A 20,936-nucleotide genomic window follows, 5' to 3' on the forward strand; every position below is an offset into this window, starting at 1 on the left:
TTGGTCTGTTGATACGGTTACGCCCCACCCAGTTTAGCTTTTCGATTGGATTCATTTCGAATATTCTATGCTTATTGGTCGACGAAGGCGCGTGTGAAAATTCGTATTACATGTCGAAGAAAAGAATTTACGATCATCCGCGGAGTCTAACGTTCTAACCTTACTGCGATTTGTAATTTTACATCAAATCCTGTCTTTTCCTTTATTTCATAATATTGGCGAAGGTTTGTCAAGCCTCAAAAATTGATCGATTTTTGTCGTTAAATTACGTATATTATTTAATCGTGACATTATAATTAAAATCTATTGGAATATGTCGGCTAGTGAACAACCAGATTTACGATTAGGACCGGATCCTAATGTTAATTATCCTATCCAAGTACAATATTGTGGGAATTGTTCTCTTCCTATCGAGGTAAGATAATATCGGTTATGAATTGTTAATGTCAGAAAATTTGCGTTTTCCTTTTTTTTTCTTTTTTTTTTTTTTCGTATATTTTGTATAACATCTAATGAGTTCTATTTCCATTCTGAAATGGTTTTTTTTTTTTGAAACAGTATTGCGAATATTACCCGGAATATGAAAAATGTAAACAATGGTTAGAAAGAAATTTACCAACCGAATTCGAAAAAGTTAAACTAGGTAAATAAATCGATAAAGGATTAATAAATATCGATATATAACTCATAGTAACAATCTATATAAAATATATTTATCCTATTGAATAAAATTTTATAGTACAATGTATGTAATATCTTTGCCATTTTTGTGCCAAGCAGTAGAGGATGGTACTACAGAATCTGGTGGAGGAGAAGATGAGAAGAAGAGACAGAAACGTGGTGGTAAGGGTATGCTTAAAACAAAGAAAAAGGAGGATGTACCTAAGTTAGTTACTGTATCAAGGGCTCCACGGGGAAAGAAAAAATCGGTAACTGTTGTAACTGGCCTTAGTACATTCGGTAAGTGTCATATCTGGAATTTATTTAATTATATCTTGTAACTATAATAATTTAGGAATGTGTATTTTCTTCTATAAATGTATGTGATCTCTTTAATAAACTTAGCTTGTTAAAGAAATTATCTCATAGTTAAATCATTTGGTTATTCATGTTATTTTTATCATATGAGAAATATAAAAGTTTAATTATCTCTTTATCAATATGTCATAATCTTACAGACATAGATTTGAAGGTTGCAGCAAAATTCTTTGGTAGTAAATTTGCTTGTGGATCAAGCGTAACGGGGGATGATGAGATTGTTATACAAGGTGATGTCAAAGATGATCTATTTGAAGTGATTCCAGAAAAATGGCCTCAGGTATTTATTATAGATATATAAATTTTTTTATTTTCTTTTCTTTTTTTTTTCCATAAAATAAAGAATATATATTTTTATATACTTTTATTTACTTTTAGATCGATGAAGATTCTATAGATGACCTAGGAGATCAAAAGAGATAATGGACTAAATGAATTTGCATTCGCACAAATATATTTAATATGCTATTTCCATTGATGTTTATTATAAATAAAATGTATATAAATAACAACAAGAATATTGCTTACATTTTTTAGAAATTGAATAGCTCACTACTATCCTGTTTCTGCTTCCTGTTCATCTTCTTGTTCTCCCAAACAATTTTGAATTGTTTCCAATAATGATTCTACTTCTTCGTTGCTTAAACGGTCTTCACTATCCTCTACAATCTATAAAATTATTATATTGATTATTATTATATTATTCATTTGTTGCTTATATGAAATTATTAAAATGAAAAAAATAATACCAATTGTATTTCGAGAGCTGTCTTGGGACAAACATTTAACAAAGTCAATTTTTCACATTTTGTTAAATTAAAAGGTTCCAATGATTGTAAGAACTTTTTGATTTTTTCTGGAGATTGTTTTTTACAAGGAGTATCTTCCAAATACCTTATTGTCTGATAAGTAATAGTTGCTAATTGATTCTGAGTCATTTTTTGTTTTTTATTTGACTTTATATTTTGAAGCATATCCAAAACTTCATAATTACTTAAATAGGCAGCACAATCATTGAGTCTAGAAACAATCGTTAACTTATAATTTTTTATAATTAATATACATATATATATATATATATATATATATAAAGTTAATATAATAATATTACTTACACTTCCATATCGTATGAATAAAAACTTTTCTTTTATAAAATGATAAAATATATAAATGATAACGTATCCTTTTTGTTCTATGGACTGTAAATAAAATTTTAAAAATGTTTAATTCTTTGTTTTTATAGAATAACACACAATTTTATTGTTATAGTATTCATAACAATATCAACAATACTATGAAATATATAATTCACTTATCCATTTATTGTAAATATTCTTTGTATATAAAAAGTGAAACGTTTGCGATATTTAGAAAAAAAAAAAAAAAAAAAAAAAAAAAGGAAGAATGAATCACACATGTTCGTACGTCAAAAAAGAAGGTTAACTGGTAAGCCAATATTATAAATAAAAATTAATACAAATGGAATTCCCCGACTTGAATATCTTTATTTCTTATAAACGACGAAATACTCGTTTGTTACAATATGTTCGAAATTTACCGATGTCTTCTTAATGAAACATTAAAATTTATAATGGAACTACTTTCTTGCGGCGTACGTTTATAAACATAGACAGGAATCGATTCCTACGGTTCACAGTTAACCTAAATGAATTTTTATATTCATAACAGAAGTATGAATTTTTTCTTAGGATAATCATATATTATCGTATAAAATAAAAAAATTTACATCAAATCATTGATATTAATATCAAAAATGGCGGATGAATATCATTTTATAATAATATAAAGAGAGAAAAAGAGAGAGAGAGAGAAAGAGAAAAAGATTTCATTATCTTATTAAACTTCAAACGTAAAAATTGAAAAGTATCAATTATCAATGATTGATACAAGTATTGTCGAAATTAAATTTCAGATCATTCTTTTTGAAAATATATTGAAATAAAAAATGTAAGTATTACAAGGGATTAATTTAAAAAGAAGAAAAGGGATTGAAAAAAAAATAAATAAATAAAAAATAAAAAAAAATAAAAAAAAAAAAAATAAAAATACAAGTAAAGAAAGAATCAAGGGTTCTGATTGACCAAAGGACGCTCCTGAAAGCGTCAAGCATGACCTCTGTAGTAAATGGATTGCTGCGTGTCTGACATTTTGCAACGACAGCCACTCTGTGCGATACGTTGCGTGGTCTGCATTGTTTGGTGTTTTCGAATGTGGCCCCCCTCCCCCTCTTCGGAACAGTGAAGTGCAAGAGTTCTTTTATTAATGATTTATAACGTGAAAGAGTTACGATTAGGCTATAAAAGAGCCTTTATCTTCGTCGAAGGAAAAATAAGGATATGAAAATCTCACGACACAACAAGGCGGAAGATTCCTCCACACTCATATCGATCCTATTATCGCGGGCGATGCATCTTTTCGCTTGTCAATCGGAACATGTTTGTAAACTATTGACCTTGTCCGCGAAAGATCGGTGAATTAATTTTCCCCTTTCTTTATCATCGATACGAAACTAGAAATTGTTGTTTCCTTAGAATGGAGGTCATCGGTGAATACGAGTATAACACTAAGGACCTGATAGGTCACGGTGCTTTTGCCGTTGTATTCCGGGGCAGACATCGTAAAGTAAATATTTTTTTCTCATTCTCCCTCCTATTTCTTTCACACGTGACTTGTGCTTTTTAATATCTTTATAAACTTAATGTGTTACGATGATACCTTTGTATCTGTAGAAACCTAACTGCGTTGTGGCGATTAAAAGTATAACAAAGAAGAGTTTAGCGAAGTCACAGAATCTTCTCGGCAAAGAGATTAAGATTTTAAAGGTATATTACTATCGTTTATCAGGGAAAAAAAAAAAAAAAAAAAAAGGAATGATCATTCTTTTTACGTTGATTTGCAGGAGTTAACAGAACTACATCATGAAAATGTAGTTGCTTTGTTAGATTGTAAGGTAAGAAAATTTTTAATTAAATCTTATTAATTCTTAGAGATAACAATGATATTTCGTTTTAGGAATCTATTCATAATGTCTTCCTGGTTATGGAGTATTGTAATGGTGGAGATTTAGCGGACTATTTAGGGGGTATATATATATATATATATACTTGTTTTTTTTTGTGAAACATAGTTGCCTCTCTGCTAAAGTAATATTATATTTATTTTTATTCTGTTCTTGTTCAATAGCAAAAGGCACATTATCAGAAGATACTATCAGAGTATTTCTTAAGCAATTAGCAGGTGCAATGAAAGCATTATATGCCAAAGGTATTGTTCATAGGGATCTTAAACCACAAAATATTTTACTCAGTCATAATTGTGGCAAAGCATGTCCGCAACCACATCAAATAACATTAAAAATAGGTAAAATGCGTTAACAATAGAATTGTATAAAATATTATTTGATTTTATTAAAATCATATGTCGAATTTTATCATTATAGCGGACTTTGGCTTTGCCCGCTTTTTACAAGATGGAGTAATGGCTGCTACATTATGTGGTTCACCAATGTATATGGCACCTGAAGTAATTATGTCACTTCAATATGATGCAAAAGCAGATTTATGGTCTCTTGGGACAATAGTATTTCAGTGTCTTACTGGAAAGGCACCATTTCAAGCTCATACACCACATGCACTAAAATTATTTTATGAGAAAAACGCAAATCTTGGTCCAAAGTATGTTCTTTTTTTTTTATATATTATATATATATTTTTTTATATTTATTATTAACCTATTTTATTATTGTAGAATTCCTCCAGGAACTTCTCCAGAATTGTCTGATTTGTTATTGGGATTGTTGAGACGCAATGCAAAAGATCGTATGTCCTTTGACGAATTCTTTGGTCACCTTTTTCTTCAAGGAGCAAGGGAAAGTCCTAGTCCAGTTCCTGTAGAATTACCAGCTTCACCTGGTACACTAGCTGTTCCAGAAGGACCTACAACTGTTATACGATCTGAACCGGAAACAAATAGTCCATGTTCCAGTCCAGAAGATGACTTTGTGCTTGTGCCAAGTGATCTTAGTAGTGATACAGACAATAATACTAATACCCAAGTCAAGTAAATATTTTTTCTTCAACAGATATGCATATATGATAGATATTTCTATTTATTTTTATTTATTTATATGCTTTGTAATTATCATTTTAGATATACGAAGCAAACTAGCAGAGAGGCAGTTAGTCCACCACGACCATGCTTTTTACCCATATCTGAACCAATTCCAGTTCCCTCACAAAGAAGTGTGGCACAGTCATCATCACCATCTGGTAATATAAGATCTGGAAGTAGCGTTGTTCCTCGGTCCCAGCCAATTAGTATGAAGCGAAGTGTAGACTCTCACAGAAGTCATGCTCTTGACATTGGCTCTCTTAGTCCACCTAGCGTACAATTTGTAATAGGTACACCACCTGGTAGAAGGTATAAGAATAATATAATATCTATGTATAATATTATATGTTATATGTTTCATATGCATATAATAATTTATAGATTGAGTGAAACACCACCACCACCTAGTACTTGGCAAGTTAGTCCAGTGGCACGGCATTCACACAGTGGAACTTCGCCATTGCGCAGATCAACAGGAAACAATAGTGCATCTTCTCCATTACTTACAGGTCCATTGGCAGTTTTAGGGTCTCCTACTTCAAAAGCTTTTCAAGATAACAATAATACACTTAGGCATTCGCCTGTTATACCTTTTGGCACAAGAGCTGTTACTCTTCCAGAAATATCAGGTGAATAGTTATTTTTAATTAATTATTACTATTTAATTATTTTTCTTATTAATACTTTTTTTTCTTATTTTACAGAAGCGGGTAGTTTTCAAAATCTTTTCCCGGATGTTAATCCAACATTAACAGAAGATCGTCCATTAACATTTATAGCTCCAGAACTCCCAGAAGAAACGCTTTTAGAACGGGAACATTCAGAGATCTTAGCAAAGTTGAACTTTGTTGTGGCATTATGTGAATGTGTATGCGAAGTTGCTAGAAATAGAGCTGGACCTTTAGGTGCACCCTTAGGTGGGATTGAACAAGCTAGCAATGCAGCAACAAGAAGAAGAGCAGAACAAGTTATTTTGTTAGTGAGGGCTCTTCAATGGTTGAGCTCTGGATTAAGTCTCGCAACTCAACAGCTTAAAGCTGGAAGGTTGCAACCTACAGCTAGTGTAAAAGAAGGTAACTAAAAAAAAAAAAAAAAAAAAGAAAGAAAAAAGATTACTAACGAGCTAACAGATAAAGATATAGAAATATATGATGTTATTGATAAATATACTTATTTTCTAATATTTTAGTTGTAAGTACAATGAATGAAAAGTTTAGATCTTGCCTGACAGAGTGCAAACAGCTTAATAGTGCAGGATTGCTTCGACAACCGGGGGCTACAGCAGATAAAATTCTTTATAATCACGCAATACAAATGGTAATAAGTTAATCCATACACCAATTAGAATTCAATAATATTGAATAATAATTGAATAGTAATTCTGAATTTGTTCTTTTTTTTTTTTTTTTCTTTTAGTGTCAATCCGCAGCCCTTGATGAATTATTTGGAAATCCTGCTGAATGTTTTCAGCGTTATCATACAGCGCAAATATTGTTACATTCATTATCACAACACATTAGTCACAGTCCAGACAAAGCTCTTCTTATCAAATGTAAGTTTCCTCGTATTTTTTAAAAGCTTCAAATAACAATCACTACTACTAAACAGTATATGTTATTGTAAATAACTTACTTGCTTTTTTATTTTTTATTTTTTTTTCCAGACAAAGATGCAGTTGAAAAAAGATTATACGTACTTCAGCAGCAAGGGTATATCTATGCAACTGATCCTACGTAGCGTTCGTGAAAAACAGAAACTGTGTGCGATGTTGCACACAGGCCAATACTACATTTGATACCTCTGTTGTGTAAGATCGTTTACTCTATTCTGTATAAAAAAAATATTAATTTATCTGTAAGATTGTTCAGCAAAGATGAATATATACGCGATTTAGTTTTGAAACATAGTATGAATTGTTAGAAACTTATGCAGAATAGAGTAGACTAACAGATCAAAAGAATTATGAAAGTGATTCCTTCTAAATTATACTTTATATATAATTTATCAACTGATACCAATAATGAATTATACTGTATAATGTACGTATGGTTGATTAACTAATCTTTATTTCATATCAATTAATAAACATGTGTATACTAACAACAACATTGTGCGTTTTATGAAAAGCACATATTTACTAAAGAGCAGTGATATAACAATTGTAAAAAAATAGAATGCCCTATGCATCCTTTAAGCCAATATTACTACAATATTTTTTTTCTTTTCTTTTTTTCTTTTTTTTTTCTCTTCTTTTAATAGTCTGCCAACAAGCTATTCCCTGCGTTCTTAAATTTTTATCTTTCATTCCTTCTTATCTTCCAATGAACTTTGTGGGTTATCCCTATAAATTACATAATTTAATGCTGTCGCGAGGGTACACCATGCAAAGTAAGGAATAATTAATAATCCAGCGAGTGGATTCACTTGATAAAAGGTTACTGCCATTGCTGCTGATGTTCCCCATACTAGAGTTATTTCATATAATGCCTAAAAATGAATATTTCAATGAAATCAATTTGATAACAATTAATATTATTCTGTATAACTACTGATAAATTTGTTGATAAAAAAAAAAATTACCAATTTAATATGGTGTCCCCCAAAAAAGATAGGTGTCCAAGCCCAATTCATAATTAAATTAGCACCATATATTGAAAGTGGAAAGGCTGCTTCTTTGAATCCTCCAGCATCTCGCCATACTATGTAAGAAGAGTAACCTATTGTACTATATATAGTTGTCCATACTGGCCCAAAAACCCAATTTGGAGGTGTCCAAGATGGTTTTTTCAAAGACTAACATAAATGAAATAAACGCTGATATTATTTTATATATTATTGCATTATGTAGTTTAAATAATTAAGTTTTCACATTAAATTTCATGAAAATTAACAAAACATTTATTAATGAGCTTAGAAATTATAAAATGTTTTGAATTAATTTTTAAATGTGGTATCATAGAAAAAAAAAAAAAGAAAAAAAAGAAAAACAAAAAAAAAATCAATCGATTTGCTTGCGTAAAATAGGAAAGTTACGTTGCAATGAATATCCGGTCTATCTCTTTCTCTCTTTTTTCTTTTTTTTCTCATAATATACATTATAGTCAGTGATACACGATAGTGTATTGTTAACAAATTTAAGTGAGAGTTCAAAAAGAGGCGGGTCCTCTTAAAATTTTTCCCGCCAACTTTTGAAATTGCATAAACCTTTATATTTTACTTCCAACGTAATATAATTCTCAATTTTTTTTTCTTTTCTCTTTTTTTTTTTTCTCATCTTTTTCTTTCTATAGCTCAGGCTTTATTACGTGACTGAATAAATAATCGATAAAAATATCGACAAAATTCTTTTCTTACCGTATACCATGGATGTAGATTGTTTTTTACGCAATAAGCACCAAGCCATCCGCCAATATTAGGATGGACAACGCCTACAACCAATGGCAATGACACTTTACATATTGGCATTTTGAAAATATTACTATTAACTCTCGATATGATATCCGAACTGTAAGATATTGAATAAACTATATTATAAGAAGTCGATGCTTTCACGTTTGTTCATACTACTAATATATGGTATGAGGTATAACTTGTGTATATCTGCAAAATACGTATAGTTCTTGTAAGAACTTCTGCGCATATTCTATACATGCAACTTCTGTACATGTACATATCTATATCTACAATGTATTACATATTACGAAGATGTCACGTGCATATATATATATAGAAGTACATTATCACCACACAAAGAAAATTGTATATATTAAATAACTATGACAACGATATCTTCATATCAATTATATTTCTTATAATCACTAACTATATATATAAAATAGATGTTTTTTACTTCATTCATATGAAGGACTATATATATTTTTAAAAAGTCTAAAAATTATTCGACTATAATTTATGAATATTATATGCAATACTAATCGTTTTCTAAATTCGTAACATTTAAATTAAGAAATCTTTCAAAACTTTATAAATCTATCGAATTATTTAACATTCTAATTGATATTAAATCTTCAATCGAATTATAGTACTCTTAAAATGTACTTTTATGTAACGTTGAGATATTATAATTAATTTTTTTTCGAAAAAAGTTGAAATATTTATTTAATGTTCTATTTCATTATTGTTTATTTTCGCTTGTAAAATATTGAGTTATATGTTTCATTTTTATATGTATATTTTCTTTTTTTTTTATGCAAATATATATATATATCTTTTTAACCGCTAACGAAATAGATAGTTACGATTTATAGATAAAATAGAGCCTTCGTTCTATTGGTTACAAAATTTATCAGTGACTAGTGTCTATTGTACTGTGTCTATTGTACTTGTGTCTATATACAAGTTAATTCTGATCGTTGTCCTTGTTTTTTTTTTTTTTTTTTGGAAAATTTACAAAATGACATTTATCACACTTGTCTAATTTAATTCGAGCTCGTAAAAAATGATATGCCCCAGGTAACATTATTAAATAATTGATCTTTCGAAAATTCATTCTGTTAATTAACAAATCGCCTTGTTCTTTGTAAAATAATAATTATATATATAAAACATAATTATATATATAACATATTCATTTTCATCACTAAATTAATAATAATTTTCATTAAGAAATAAATAAAAAAAAAATATATATATATATACATATATGTTGTACGTATTATTATTTAGATGTATTAGTTACGTACAAGCTACAGAATTGGATTTAAAACGATATAATATACAAGGCATTATTCATCGACTCGATTGTATAAAATGTAATCAATTTGTAGCTATAAAAGTGAATGATGATATTTTAAATCTAGATAATAGTTTTAATGATAAATATGAAAACAATTGGAGCGAGGTAACACTTAAAAAAAATTTTTTGATTAATGTAGTACAATATACGTGATTGATAGACATATATTTTGATTAACGTAGTATTAAGTATGATTGTTCCTTTAGATGAAAACCAATCAAGAGAGAATAATTTATTATATATTGTGTCAAATAATTTATGTTGAATTTGATACTCCAAAACCGGAAAAATTGGAGACACCATACGATTATGCTGATAAATTTGATATCGTTTTAATTAGATGGGAAAACGGAAAACCCATTGGTTTTTATACTGTTAAACCTAAAGGTAATTTTTAATTTTAATTCTTTTTCAAATACACTGATATAATTTATAATGTTAAAATAATTGATAAATTTGATAATTAATATATTAAGGTACTGAAGTTTATTCGACTAAAGAAAAATATACGATGCCTGTATTAGATACGGCATATATCCGATCGGCATATAGAAATAAAGGATTTGGTTCAGAAATTTTATTGGATATAATTAAACGTTTTCCAGACGAGGATATTGGATTTTCTAAACCAATTTCTAACACTATGCTAAAATGTAAGGAACACAATTTTTTTTATGCTCTCATTATTTTACTACAATGATGATGTGTTAAATTGATATTTTCTTTTTCTTTTTTTTTTTTTATAGTATTAAAAAATTTTCTAAGAAATTACAAAGAATATAGATTACGTTTTTGGGAAATAGCCGATTGGGACATCTGTGGTTCACAGAAATTAATATGGTTTAGTGTAAAAGATAAATTTCTTTAACGAAGAATATTTTGATTTTATTCAAAATGCAAAGTTATTTGAGTATTATAATAAAATATTAATATATTTTCTAAAGGAAAATGTGTTCTTATATATATATTTGAAATAGAATAAATTGAACATAGTAATTTCTATTCAATATATGTGATGTATTATATAATATGTATTATATATTATATAACATATTATGTAATAATTTTATGGTAACATAAATTGAATGATTATACTATTTGATTAATATATGATATATTTATCGATATATCCCTATCATATATATATATATATATATATAATATATATAGGAAACATTTCATTCATTTTAAGTTACTCTTAAACTCATTTAATAAGATAGAGCCTATAACCATTTTTTCACAATTTACACAAATTTCCAAATGTTCTGTGTCAATGATTTTTATCGTTATTAATACCAATGATTTGGACGCTAAAGTATGAGCAGCAAATCTGAAAATTTAAAGATCAATTATATAACTTACACAATATGTATATATATATGTATGTATATAAATTTTTTTTTTTCAGAAGATTCTTGATGTATAAAATAAACGAATAATTTACCTTATTATTTCATTTTCGCTTGATATCATTGCAACGTTCGCCGTTTCGAAAATTTTTTCAGATAGATATTTCCTATTTCCCGTAAATGATATTTTTGCTGTATTTTCATTCATACCTTTTAATTTTGCCTTTTCGTTATTAAACATATTTTCTGGTAATAAAACTGATCTGATTATTTCTCCTATAGGAGCTTTAATAGTCACCGGACATGAATATTTCTCTTCGTCGATTGTAAAATCAATGTTAAAGTTTGCCGGTTGCATGGAGTCATTAAAATTAACACCTAATGTAGAAGATAGAGTGGAATTTATTTCTAATAATGATATTCGCACAAAATCGTGAATTTGCATTCCTTTTTGAAGATTCTGAAAAGAAAAAAAAAAGAAAAAAAAAAAAAGAAAATAATAATATTATATATTATCTATTATGACAATATATTATTGTTCATATTTATATTTAATTACAAAGAACTTCACCTTATTTCCAGTCTGTATATCTTTGATTTGTTTATTTCCTTCGTTTATAAATGTTAATTCGATGCTAATCAAATGAGCGCTAACTAAATGTTGTGACCTTGTAAATCTATATTCTATTTTCAAACCATGTCCTGTAATACTATTCAACATTTCATATTTTTTAATAGGTATAAAAGAGGTAGAGACTTCTCTAATGCCATCTGCAGCAATTGGATTAATAGGCGTTAAAAAACCACCTAAACTCGGTGTCATTATCGGTGTCATTGGTACAACTGTTAAATAAAAATATTCGTTATTTTATTTATCTTTTTTTTTTTTTTTGTTTTATATACGAATAATTCCGTTTTGTAAATTCCTAAAATTTTACCATCGTCTAAATCTAATAGTAAATCTAAGTTGCTTTTTGGTTTTTCTTTTTCTTCTGGTTTAATAACTTTTTCCTCCTCTTCCTCGTCTTCTTCTTCTTCTTCTTCATCGCTATCTTGAGAATCACTATCTTCTTCAGAATCTGAATCTTCCTCGCTATCCGTCATACTGTCAGATTCCTCGGATCGTTTTATAATCTTCTTTTTTTCATTACTTTCAGACTTATCCGTTTCAGCTGAGTACTCAGAGGATTCGCTTCCATCGTCAGAACTCTCACTTGCTGAAGTTTCCAAAGATTCATCCTCTTCTTCTGTTAAAAAATTGTACATTTCATTCTTAAAAATGATTGTTTCCTAATCATCAAAGTTTTACAATTACAAAGTTTATCAATTACAACCTACCTTCTTCAGCAGTACTTTCATCATCGCTGTAAAAAGGCTTTTCCTTTGCTTTTTGCTTTTTTTCTTTTCTTTCTTTTCGAGTATATTTATATTGTTCTTTTATATCTTGTACATTTGTTGGTTCTACATTTCTAACAGATGGATCTGGTGCTACTTCAGGGAAAGGTGGCAATTGACGATATCCTGCACATGGCATATTTAAGTAATGAGATAAAGTACCCAATTGAAATTCTGAATCTTTAAATCTTGAAGTTAGCGTAGGGGCTGGCTTTGGAGCTAGAAAAATTCTTTTCGCAAATTCAGGAAACTTTTTTTTCGTTTCATTATCTTCAGAAAAAATAAAATGCTTCAGAAAACGTGCACGGTCCCTGATGTCATAATTCTGATCATATTTTGCAAGTTGAAAGACATATTGACAAAATGGTTTAGTTTGCATTGGATTGTTCAAATATAATTTGACAGCTAAATTAAGAGTTTGTAACTTAACAATATCTTGTTCGTTAATAAAATTTTTTGCCATTTTTCTTAAAACATCAGGTGCAATTTTTGGTACACGATCTGAGTATTCACCTAACAACCATAAAATAGATGCTCTTGCTTGAGGTATTGTTATAAAATCCATTAATTTGGCCATATGAGCAATAATGTCTTTATGTTCATTCGGCTGCGTTTGCAATAACTTTTTTATTACAACAACACTTTCTGCTACAACAGCCTCTGAGAAAACAGGAAAATACAAGTTCATAAAAATGTGTGTGTGAGTGTGCATATATATATATATATGACTTAAAAATTATCGAAATCTATGGAAACTTACCATCCCTGTTACTTAGCAAAAAAACTAGACCATTTAAACATGTATCTGTAACTTCTTTTATATTACTAGCGCATCTACCAATAGCTTGGATGCTAGCTCCAACAAATTCTTTATCGCTACTTGAAATATATGTTTGGAATTCTCTTAGTATTACCCCAATACTAGTTTCAGTAGCTAAATTCGTTAATATATCTAATTTTAATAGTTTTATATGTGTGGGATCTGAAGTCCTTACAAAAAATGATTTCAGGAAGGGTTCAAACATGCCCTATATAAAATAATAATAATAATATGATTAACTTGTTTTTGGTTATATAATAATCGATTAAATAATATATACAATAATAGATATTACTACTAGATAGATATTATAATATTTACAGTATACTTTAACATTATACTTACATTACCTTTCTTGTAATTGACATGCTTGCAATGCAATGTAATACAATGCTTTGGACTTCTCTATGACCTCTTAATAATCTTATTAATGCTTTTGCTGCAATCATAACTTCACTTCGCGCTGCTGTGTGATGATATAATTGTGATACCGCCATTACAACTGAAGCATTACGGCTTTGTAGAAGTGGTTTCGTATTTCGTAATAACAATCGATGATCAGGATCTATGGAAAATTTTGGTTTTTTCATATTAGAGGAATCTGAATCCGAATCGTAAAATGGACGATTTTCATCTTCTTCTAAGCTCTAAAAATAATTGTTCTTTAGAAACATTTCTCAATAAGTAGTTAATGATATTGACAGAATCATTTTAACTTAGTAATATATTTACATCTATATTAGGGTTAATGAATTGTGCTCTGGCATATCTTGTGAGCATGTTAACTATGACTACTTGACCCCATTCATCAACGTCAACTAATAAATTACATAGTTTTCTGTAATTTTTATGTATTAAATCTATTCTTTCTGGACATACTTCTTCAAATGCCATTACTGCAGAACCAACAACAAGGGTTGTTTTGTCAGATAAAAGTTTTTCTAAAACTCCAATCAATTCTTCTTTCTGTTCAGGATCTAAAGAATACAATTTAGGAATAGCATGTGCTGCAGTTTTACGTACATATGGTGACATATCACTAGCCGAATCTTTAATAGCAAGCATCACAATGGGCACAATCATAGAAACTCTGATACTAGATAAAACTCTTAAAGCACTGGCTCTTATCAATTGATTGGGATCTTTTAAAGCTCTTTGAAATGTAGATATTGACAAGAGTGCAAGATCTTGTTGGTCTTCCGCATAACGAACTAGATATACATATACCAATTTTTTTACTTCAATATTTTTTGATACAACATTTTTTACTACTGCTGGAAAAAGTTCAGACGCGTCTCTTCCTTTAGCCACCATCTACAAATGTATATCTTTATGACTTCATTAATTTTTATAATAAAGTTACATTAATATAAATTAAGTATTGTTTTAAACGTAAAGTAAAATATTATTGCATATAATATAAGGACAATTGTTTAACATTTAATTAAGATATTATTTAATTACCCCTATTATACGCTTCATAGCTTCTAACTTTAAACCATCTTTGTTGCTATCTAGCATTTGCTTTAAATCTTCATGCCTGAAAAAATTAGATATCGTACTAAACTCTCTCTCTCTATATATATACACACACACACACACACACACACACACACACACACACATATATATATATAAACAACAAATATACATGTAATTGTAGAATAAATATTATAGTGTTCTTGAAGAGATTATGAAGTATTAATTACTTTTTGTAATCAGAATGGAAAAATCCACCAGATGCAGGATCTGCTGCAAGCTCTGGATCTCCTGCACTTGATGGCCTATCACTACTGTATGATCCACCATTATTTGATAAAGTATTTGCAGCAGCAGTTAACATGATGATTTAATTTTTCGATTGATCGTCTTGATTTTATTTATACAATGAAAAATTCTCTGTTAAAGTAACACGTTATTTTTAAAAACTTTTGACAGCCAGCTGCACTTTACAAGAATCCATAGTATTCCAATAACAGAGTCGCCAACCGTATAAATTCTAATTCACATTTGTCCAAAATAATCTTCTAAATTTGATTTGATAGAGGTTAACAAAAAAAAAAAAAAAAAAAAAAAAAAAAAAATGGAAAAAAAACACAAAAAGGAAAAGAAAAGATTTTTAGATTAATTTACAATGATAATATGCGAGCATGAAATTATTTAATAAATATCTATTAAAAATAAATCTAACAATAAATATTTTCTATTTCCATTTACCGTGAATGTATTTACTGTGACGGGACCTGCGCAGTTTTGAATAATCTTAAGATAAATCGTTTCTAGATATTTAATGTATTACAAAGTTACATTTTCTATGGTGTGTTTATATTATAACCGATTTTAATCTGTATTTGACGAGAAACGTGTCCAATGTAATATCTTTTAACAATAAAAGATAATATTTATTGTTAACTTAAAATAACATTGTACGGATGAAAAATAGTATTTAAATACTTATTTAAATTAAGTAGTTAAAATGAAAAGAAAAATGTGGTTATAATTTTATAGATGAAAAATTTATGACAATCTTCATTTCTCTGATAAAAATTTATTTATAAATAGAAAATGTTTCTTCGTTTGCATTTACGATTGTTAAATAATACCGTGTCAATTACACGACATTGCTCAAAGAAATATGCAACAATTGTGTCTGAAGAAAGTCAAATCACAAATGCTCCAATTTATCCACCTATATTAGATTTGTCTTTCAAAGCTAATCAAAAGAGAAAAAAGGAAGCTTGGTATGATGAAATTAAAAAACTTAAAACTGTTGAGGAAAAGATTTTTAAAATCAATATGCCATATTATTATGGCTGGAAATCATTAATTTTGAACGAACATAAAATACCTTACAATTCTTTGGAACACGCGCAGTTTATTACAAGAACTTATATTGTACCAGAACGTGGACTTCCAACTTTTTACAATAATTTAATGTCCGACGAAGAGCTTGAATCTATTGTGAATGAAAGTAAAAGTTTGATTGAAAACATCATTGCTTTTGAATACTCTAGTAGAAGGTAAATATTAATTGGTTTACAGTAATAATTTCAATAATATTATAAGATAACGTACTTTATTCCATGAATCTTATATATTGTATATCCATATATATATATATATATATATATATATATATATATATATATATATATATATATATATATATATGGCTTGATTTTAAGTTATTATTAAATAAGTTTGTAGTTTCATTAGAATTGATATTGCATTTTACAGAAGGAAACACGAATTAAATGAAATTCAATTAGAAAAAAAATCGACGATGGAAAGTATTATAACAAATGCGATTGTATATCAAATTAATAGAATATTACAATTAAATCTTGTTAATATTAGGCCACATTTATTGGAAATTCAAACCGATTTTGAACCACGTGTTGAAGCATTTTGGCTTGTTGGTGGGATAGAACCATCGGGATTACAATCAAAGGCAAAGAAACGTATACATTGGATGAGACAATATGCCTATGATCCAATAGATATTCCTGTACAATATTATGGCAATTCTATTCTCCAAACACGACATAATCTTCCACTAAAGGAAATTATGTCTTTGAGCGAATGCGAGGATTCTTCTTTGACTGTTCCACAGTTTAAGTTTGATCCCAGAGTATTAGGATATACTTTGAATCGTAAGCATGCTACGAATATACCAGGATTTTGGCCTGGTGATCCATGTGAATTTGGCCTTTTATCTTATCACAATTGTGCAACCATAGTTGAAAGACCAGAAAAATGTAATGATGAAAGTGATGCATTTCTTAAACAAGCTATTTTAGCTTCCTACAGTTGGTTATTATCACAAGCCTCTTATCAAGGTATATATTATTAAGAAATATTTTAATTTTAATTATTAAATGATCTATAGATTTTTTACTTTATAAATTTCATAGGTTTTTCAACATTTCACGATGTTACTTATCCATTTGTCAATCAAGCAGTTATAACTAATGGCCAATATTGGTCATTTTATGTTTATCAACTTAATACTACTGTATTGCATTCAGAAAATATTGATGAAAATCCGAGACGTAATATTTGTTGGGCTACAGAATCTGTAAAATTATTTGATAAAGTTGAAGGTGAAAAGGTTCATGGTTTGAACACTGATGTTCTTAAAACTTTAATTAAATTTTATGCAAACACTCCTGCAGAAAGAATGATTGAAATGAAACCATATTTGGGAGACACTGTACAAAAAATAGCTGACATCAAATCTGACAAACGAAGAGACTGGCTGGAAAGATATTATAAACATCTTGTAACAAATAGGTCACGCCATAGGTAAAGTTAATTTATTAATTGAATTAAATAACTAATTTTAATATTAATGTATATCTAAAATTGTAGATACAAAATATGATATTAAAATCAAGTTTATTCATTTCTTTTTTATTTCCTTTACAGAAAACCACCAGAGATATATCATTGGCAAAAAATTTATCTTATTGATAATAAGATGTGTCCTATGATGAAGAAGAGACATCCGTTCCAATTTGGAATTTCTGTTATGAAACGTAAACTTGATGATCATGCCTTAAAGTATGTACCAAAATGTTTTAGAGTGAATCCGAAGAAGAAATTAGGTAATTGGGAACAAACTTTTTATCCATAGAATTTAAATAATATGTTTTCTCTCTTTTCGATGCAAATAATATTTCACTTTGATATTTTTCATGGATAGATTATAATAGAATTTTTAATATAACACTTTTATTTTATGGTATATAAATATAAATTTGAAAATATTACAGTGTAAATATTATTGAATTAATCCGATCTCTGTCCATATCATATATTTCACAATATAAATGTTAGATCAGTAAAATATTTATTTATATATTATAGTGTGAATAGAATATGAACTTATTTCCATCTTGATAGGACCGTTTTTAGAATCTATAATTGTAATATTCTTACGTTTTGAGCTCCTAAAAGAAAAGAAGAATATAATAAATTTATGATTGCAAAAGACTTATCATAGTAAATAAAGTATACATACATATTGTACAGCACAACTACGATCATTTTCGAGGGAGTTTCAAAAGCAATAGTTTTTATGTCATTTGTCTCTATGCTTTCAATCCTTACAGAATCTCGTTCTACGAATCTACTGAAATGTTTGATCGCGTAGTACGTTGGTTGTTTAAAAAATTCATCAGTTTCAGGATTGACTATGATAGGTGAGTCAACATAATTGTGAATATAATTTGGACCACCCATTTTATTTAAAGCAAGATTCCAATCTATCCATCCTGTTACGCTGTGTCGTAAATTCTACACAAGATATTTTACAAAAATTAATATTACAATTAACAAAATTTCATATTGGATTCTTAAAAGAAAAAGTTCAAGGAAAACCTGGATTATGTTGAGAAGATAATCTTCTCCTCTTTTCCAAGATCCTAGCTGTACTTTCGGATTATCATTAGGTTGAGAACCTAATGTAATTAAAAATAGATCAAAATGATCGAAAGATAGAGATAGAGATAAAGATAGAGAGAGAAAGAGAGAGAGAGAGAGAGATAGAGATAGAGAGAGAGAAAATATATTTTTCTTGACTTTAAATTTACTTTAAAAAGAAAAAAAGTAATTTTCACACTCTAATCAATTATCATGTTATTCAATATATTAACTTACCAACGCATGCTTCGGTCAAAAGAAGAAATTTATTTGGATACTTATTATGAGTTACGTCTAACAATGAAGGGGAAACAAACTCGTCCGTATACCAATGTACAGCTATGCCGTGGATATAATCTAATGCTTTTTTATTCTGGAGAACATGATCTAAAAACTGTATTAAATAGAATCTTTGATCGTCTAAAACTAGGATCTTCGTTTTGTTATGTTCCGAACGTGCCAAAGTAGGTCCAAGATTATTAGCTATCCAATTCCCTAATTCATATGGAATCCATCCCATACAAGCTATTGTCGTTCCAGGTATCCACGCATCGTTAGGTTCATTTCCCGTTGAAATAGCCCATATATCAATGCCATAACTTTGATATGCTTGTAAAAATTTTAGACAATATTCGGCATACGTTTGATAATATTCTTCCTTAAGTATACCTGTAATAATTGTATGATTGCTTTATTGAGACAATTCTTCGAAATTGAAGGAAAGAATAAAAAATATTCTTTTAATAGGTCAAATAATTTACCTGGTCCAGAATATTGATTATTAGTTTTCATCCATGTCGGTGGACTCCAAACAGCTGAAGTGAGTCTCAAATTAGGAGATAATTTTAACGCTTTTTTAATCAAAGGAATTTTATAAACTATGTCATATTTGGTTAAGTTAAAATACTCGAGATTAGTATCGTTCATTACATTATCCAATGTATAAGCTTCTGTAGAAAAATCGGTACTACCGATTGGTACACGTCCTAAATTATATTTGCTACCAACTTCACTGAAATATGATCTAGATCGGATAGACATATTCATATTATCAAGATTATTAATAATTTTTTTGAATTATTTCGATTGAATCATTAGCTTAATGATTTTTATGAGCTTACTTGAAATTTTTTTCCTTTAACATTTTGTATATTTATTCTTAATAAAAAATAGAAATTTCTTTATTACTCACTTTATTAGCATATTTTGAGTTGTTTCACTTAAAGTTTGGATATTTATTCCTGCTGAATCAGTAAATGCTCCACCAAAACCTTCTATCTTTTGATATTTCGTATTTCTATCAACGATTACAGTATCGTTAAGTGACGATACGTAATTCCCATCGGGAATTGAATTGTCTTTCATATCTTCTTTGAATTGTCCTTCGGAGAAACTCATTCGTAGTTTATCCCTATTTGAACTATATACATAGTAGCTTTTTTTTTCCGGTTCCTTGATCACCGGTGTTGAGTCGCAATAAGTCGAATTGCAAACGCACACGAAACTATCATAATTGAATTTTCGTGGTATACAATCATTTGCTTTGCCTAAAATCAAATAATTTTAAACGTTAGAAAAAATTTAATAACAATAATTTCACGTATGGTTTACCTTTCCAAATGAAAAACACAATGAAAAAAATTGTTTTATATATCATAGTCAATTGTTTCAATTAATAGATCTTCTTTTTTATTTGATCTGAAATAAAAAAACAATATTGTTATTCGTTGTTAATAAAAAAACTAATGTACTCAACGAATCAACGGTTCGATCTTCAAAATTTAAGTTCCTCATATTTAAAACATAGTACTACCTTTTAAATTCCAAAACTTCTACTAAACGTTGCTTATACTTTGCAACTATTAATATAACAATTTGGCGTATTTATTATTTTAACTTTTACGCAATGCTTTACGTAACATTAGATAATTTTCCTTAACTATTAAATTCCTTAAATTCCTTAATCTTATCAATTTGTAGACAATATGTTAATAACAAAAAACCATTAAGAATGACGCATAAA

The 20,936-nt window shown here is 28.4% G+C and overlaps 8 protein-coding genes across 11 annotated transcripts; 4 read left to right on the forward strand and 4 right to left on the reverse strand.

Moving 5' to 3' along the window:
* The first annotated feature begins 85 nt into the window (after window positions 1-85).
* LOC124426967 (density-regulated protein homolog) lies at window positions 86-1,556 on the forward strand. Its single transcript, XM_046969320.1, has 5 exons — window positions 86-415; window positions 559-643; window positions 781-960; window positions 1,179-1,318; window positions 1,417-1,556. The coding sequence occupies exons 1-5, from the start codon at window positions 314-316 to the stop codon at window positions 1,459-1,461; spliced, it is 552 nt and encodes a 183-aa protein (XP_046825276.1). The 5' UTR covers window positions 86-313; the 3' UTR covers window positions 1,462-1,556.
* On the reverse strand, window positions 1,303-2,815 carry LOC124426970 (DNA-directed RNA polymerase III subunit RPC9). 2 transcript variants are annotated; one of them, XM_046969325.1, is made up of 5 exons: window positions 2,597-2,815; window positions 2,154-2,237; window positions 1,788-2,058; window positions 1,567-1,707; window positions 1,303-1,440 (listed from the first exon to the last, which is right to left on the reverse strand). In XM_046969325.1, the coding sequence occupies exons 2-4, from the start codon at window positions 2,159-2,161 to the stop codon at window positions 1,594-1,596; spliced, it is 393 nt and encodes a 130-aa protein (XP_046825281.1). In that variant the 5' UTR covers window positions 2,162-2,237; window positions 2,597-2,815; the 3' UTR covers window positions 1,303-1,440; window positions 1,567-1,593. The 2 variants fall into 2 exon arrangements, with proteins under 2 accessions (XP_046825281.1, XP_046825280.1); XM_046969324.1 differs by having other exon boundaries at window positions 2,464-2,815.
* A 318-nt stretch (window positions 2,816-3,133) lies between these two features.
* On the forward strand, window positions 3,134-7,275 carry LOC124426959 (serine/threonine-protein kinase unc-51). The gene is made up of 13 exons (XM_046969307.1): window positions 3,134-3,681; window positions 3,789-3,881; window positions 3,959-4,009; window positions 4,072-4,141; window positions 4,243-4,419; window positions 4,499-4,733; window positions 4,807-5,118; window positions 5,209-5,478; window positions 5,551-5,798; window positions 5,874-6,242; window positions 6,359-6,486; window positions 6,586-6,721; window positions 6,833-7,275. Exons 1-13 carry the CDS (start codon window positions 3,592-3,594, stop codon window positions 6,904-6,906), a joined length of 2,253 nt encoding a protein of 750 aa, XP_046825263.1. The 5' UTR covers window positions 3,134-3,591; the 3' UTR covers window positions 6,907-7,275.
* Window positions 7,214-8,824, reverse strand: LOC124426969 (translocator protein). The gene is made up of 3 exons (XM_046969323.1): window positions 8,524-8,824; window positions 7,750-7,962; window positions 7,214-7,656 (listed from the first exon to the last, which is right to left on the reverse strand). Exons 1-3 carry the CDS (start codon window positions 8,632-8,634, stop codon window positions 7,471-7,473), a joined length of 510 nt encoding a protein of 169 aa, XP_046825279.1. The 5' UTR covers window positions 8,635-8,824; the 3' UTR covers window positions 7,214-7,470.
* Window positions 8,825-9,378: 554 nt separating this feature from the next.
* On the forward strand, window positions 9,379-12,876 carry LOC124427166 (soluble lamin-associated protein of 75 kDa-like). 3 transcript variants are annotated; one of them, XM_046969765.1, is made up of 5 exons: window positions 9,379-9,642; window positions 9,856-10,030; window positions 10,132-10,312; window positions 10,402-10,578; window positions 12,751-12,876. In XM_046969765.1, exons 1-5 carry the CDS (start codon window positions 9,629-9,631, stop codon window positions 12,786-12,788), a joined length of 585 nt encoding a protein of 194 aa, XP_046825721.1. In that variant the 5' UTR covers window positions 9,379-9,628; the 3' UTR covers window positions 12,789-12,876. The 3 variants fall into 3 exon arrangements, with proteins under 3 accessions (XP_046825721.1, XP_046825720.1, XP_046825722.1); XM_046969764.1 differs by lacking the exon at window positions 12,751-12,876 and adding an exon at window positions 10,672-10,917 and having other exon boundaries at window positions 9,386-9,642; XM_046969766.1 differs by lacking the exons at window positions 9,856-10,030; window positions 12,751-12,876 and adding an exon at window positions 10,672-10,916 and having other exon boundaries at window positions 9,393-9,642.
* On the reverse strand, window positions 11,017-15,546 carry LOC124427163 (AP-3 complex subunit beta-2). Its single transcript, XM_046969760.1, has 10 exons — window positions 15,199-15,546; window positions 14,954-15,029; window positions 14,222-14,803; window positions 13,840-14,136; window positions 13,430-13,697; window positions 12,613-13,329; window positions 12,213-12,521; window positions 11,846-12,117; window positions 11,370-11,734; window positions 11,017-11,255 (listed from the first exon to the last, which is right to left on the reverse strand). Exons 1-10 carry the CDS (start codon window positions 15,330-15,332, stop codon window positions 11,108-11,110), a joined length of 3,168 nt encoding a protein of 1,055 aa, XP_046825716.1. The 5' UTR covers window positions 15,333-15,546; the 3' UTR covers window positions 11,017-11,107.
* An 81-nt stretch (window positions 15,547-15,627) lies between these two features.
* Window positions 15,628-18,158, forward strand: LOC124427164 (28S ribosomal protein S30, mitochondrial). Its single transcript, XM_046969761.1, has 4 exons — window positions 15,628-16,509; window positions 16,727-17,328; window positions 17,404-17,794; window positions 17,918-18,158. Exons 1-4 carry the CDS (start codon window positions 16,055-16,057, stop codon window positions 18,123-18,125), a joined length of 1,656 nt encoding a protein of 551 aa, XP_046825717.1. The 5' UTR covers window positions 15,628-16,054; the 3' UTR covers window positions 18,126-18,158.
* Window positions 18,159-18,289: 131 nt separating this feature from the next.
* Window positions 18,290-20,745, reverse strand: LOC124427165 (lysosomal acid glucosylceramidase-like). The gene is made up of 8 exons (XM_046969763.1): window positions 20,727-20,745; window positions 20,525-20,611; window positions 20,106-20,460; window positions 19,675-19,937; window positions 19,151-19,582; window positions 18,872-18,951; window positions 18,513-18,787; window positions 18,290-18,441 (listed from the first exon to the last, which is right to left on the reverse strand). The coding sequence occupies exons 2-8, from the start codon at window positions 20,568-20,570 to the stop codon at window positions 18,342-18,344; spliced, it is 1,551 nt and encodes a 516-aa protein (XP_046825719.1). The 5' UTR covers window positions 20,571-20,611; window positions 20,727-20,745; the 3' UTR covers window positions 18,290-18,341.
* Between the last annotated feature and the right edge of the window lie 191 nt (window positions 20,746-20,936).

Source organism: Vespa crabro, chromosome 9 (assembly GCF_910589235.1).
Source record: "Vespa crabro chromosome 9, iyVesCrab1.2, whole genome shotgun sequence".
Classification (NCBI taxonomy): Eukaryota; Metazoa; Arthropoda; class Insecta; order Hymenoptera; family Vespidae; genus Vespa; species Vespa crabro.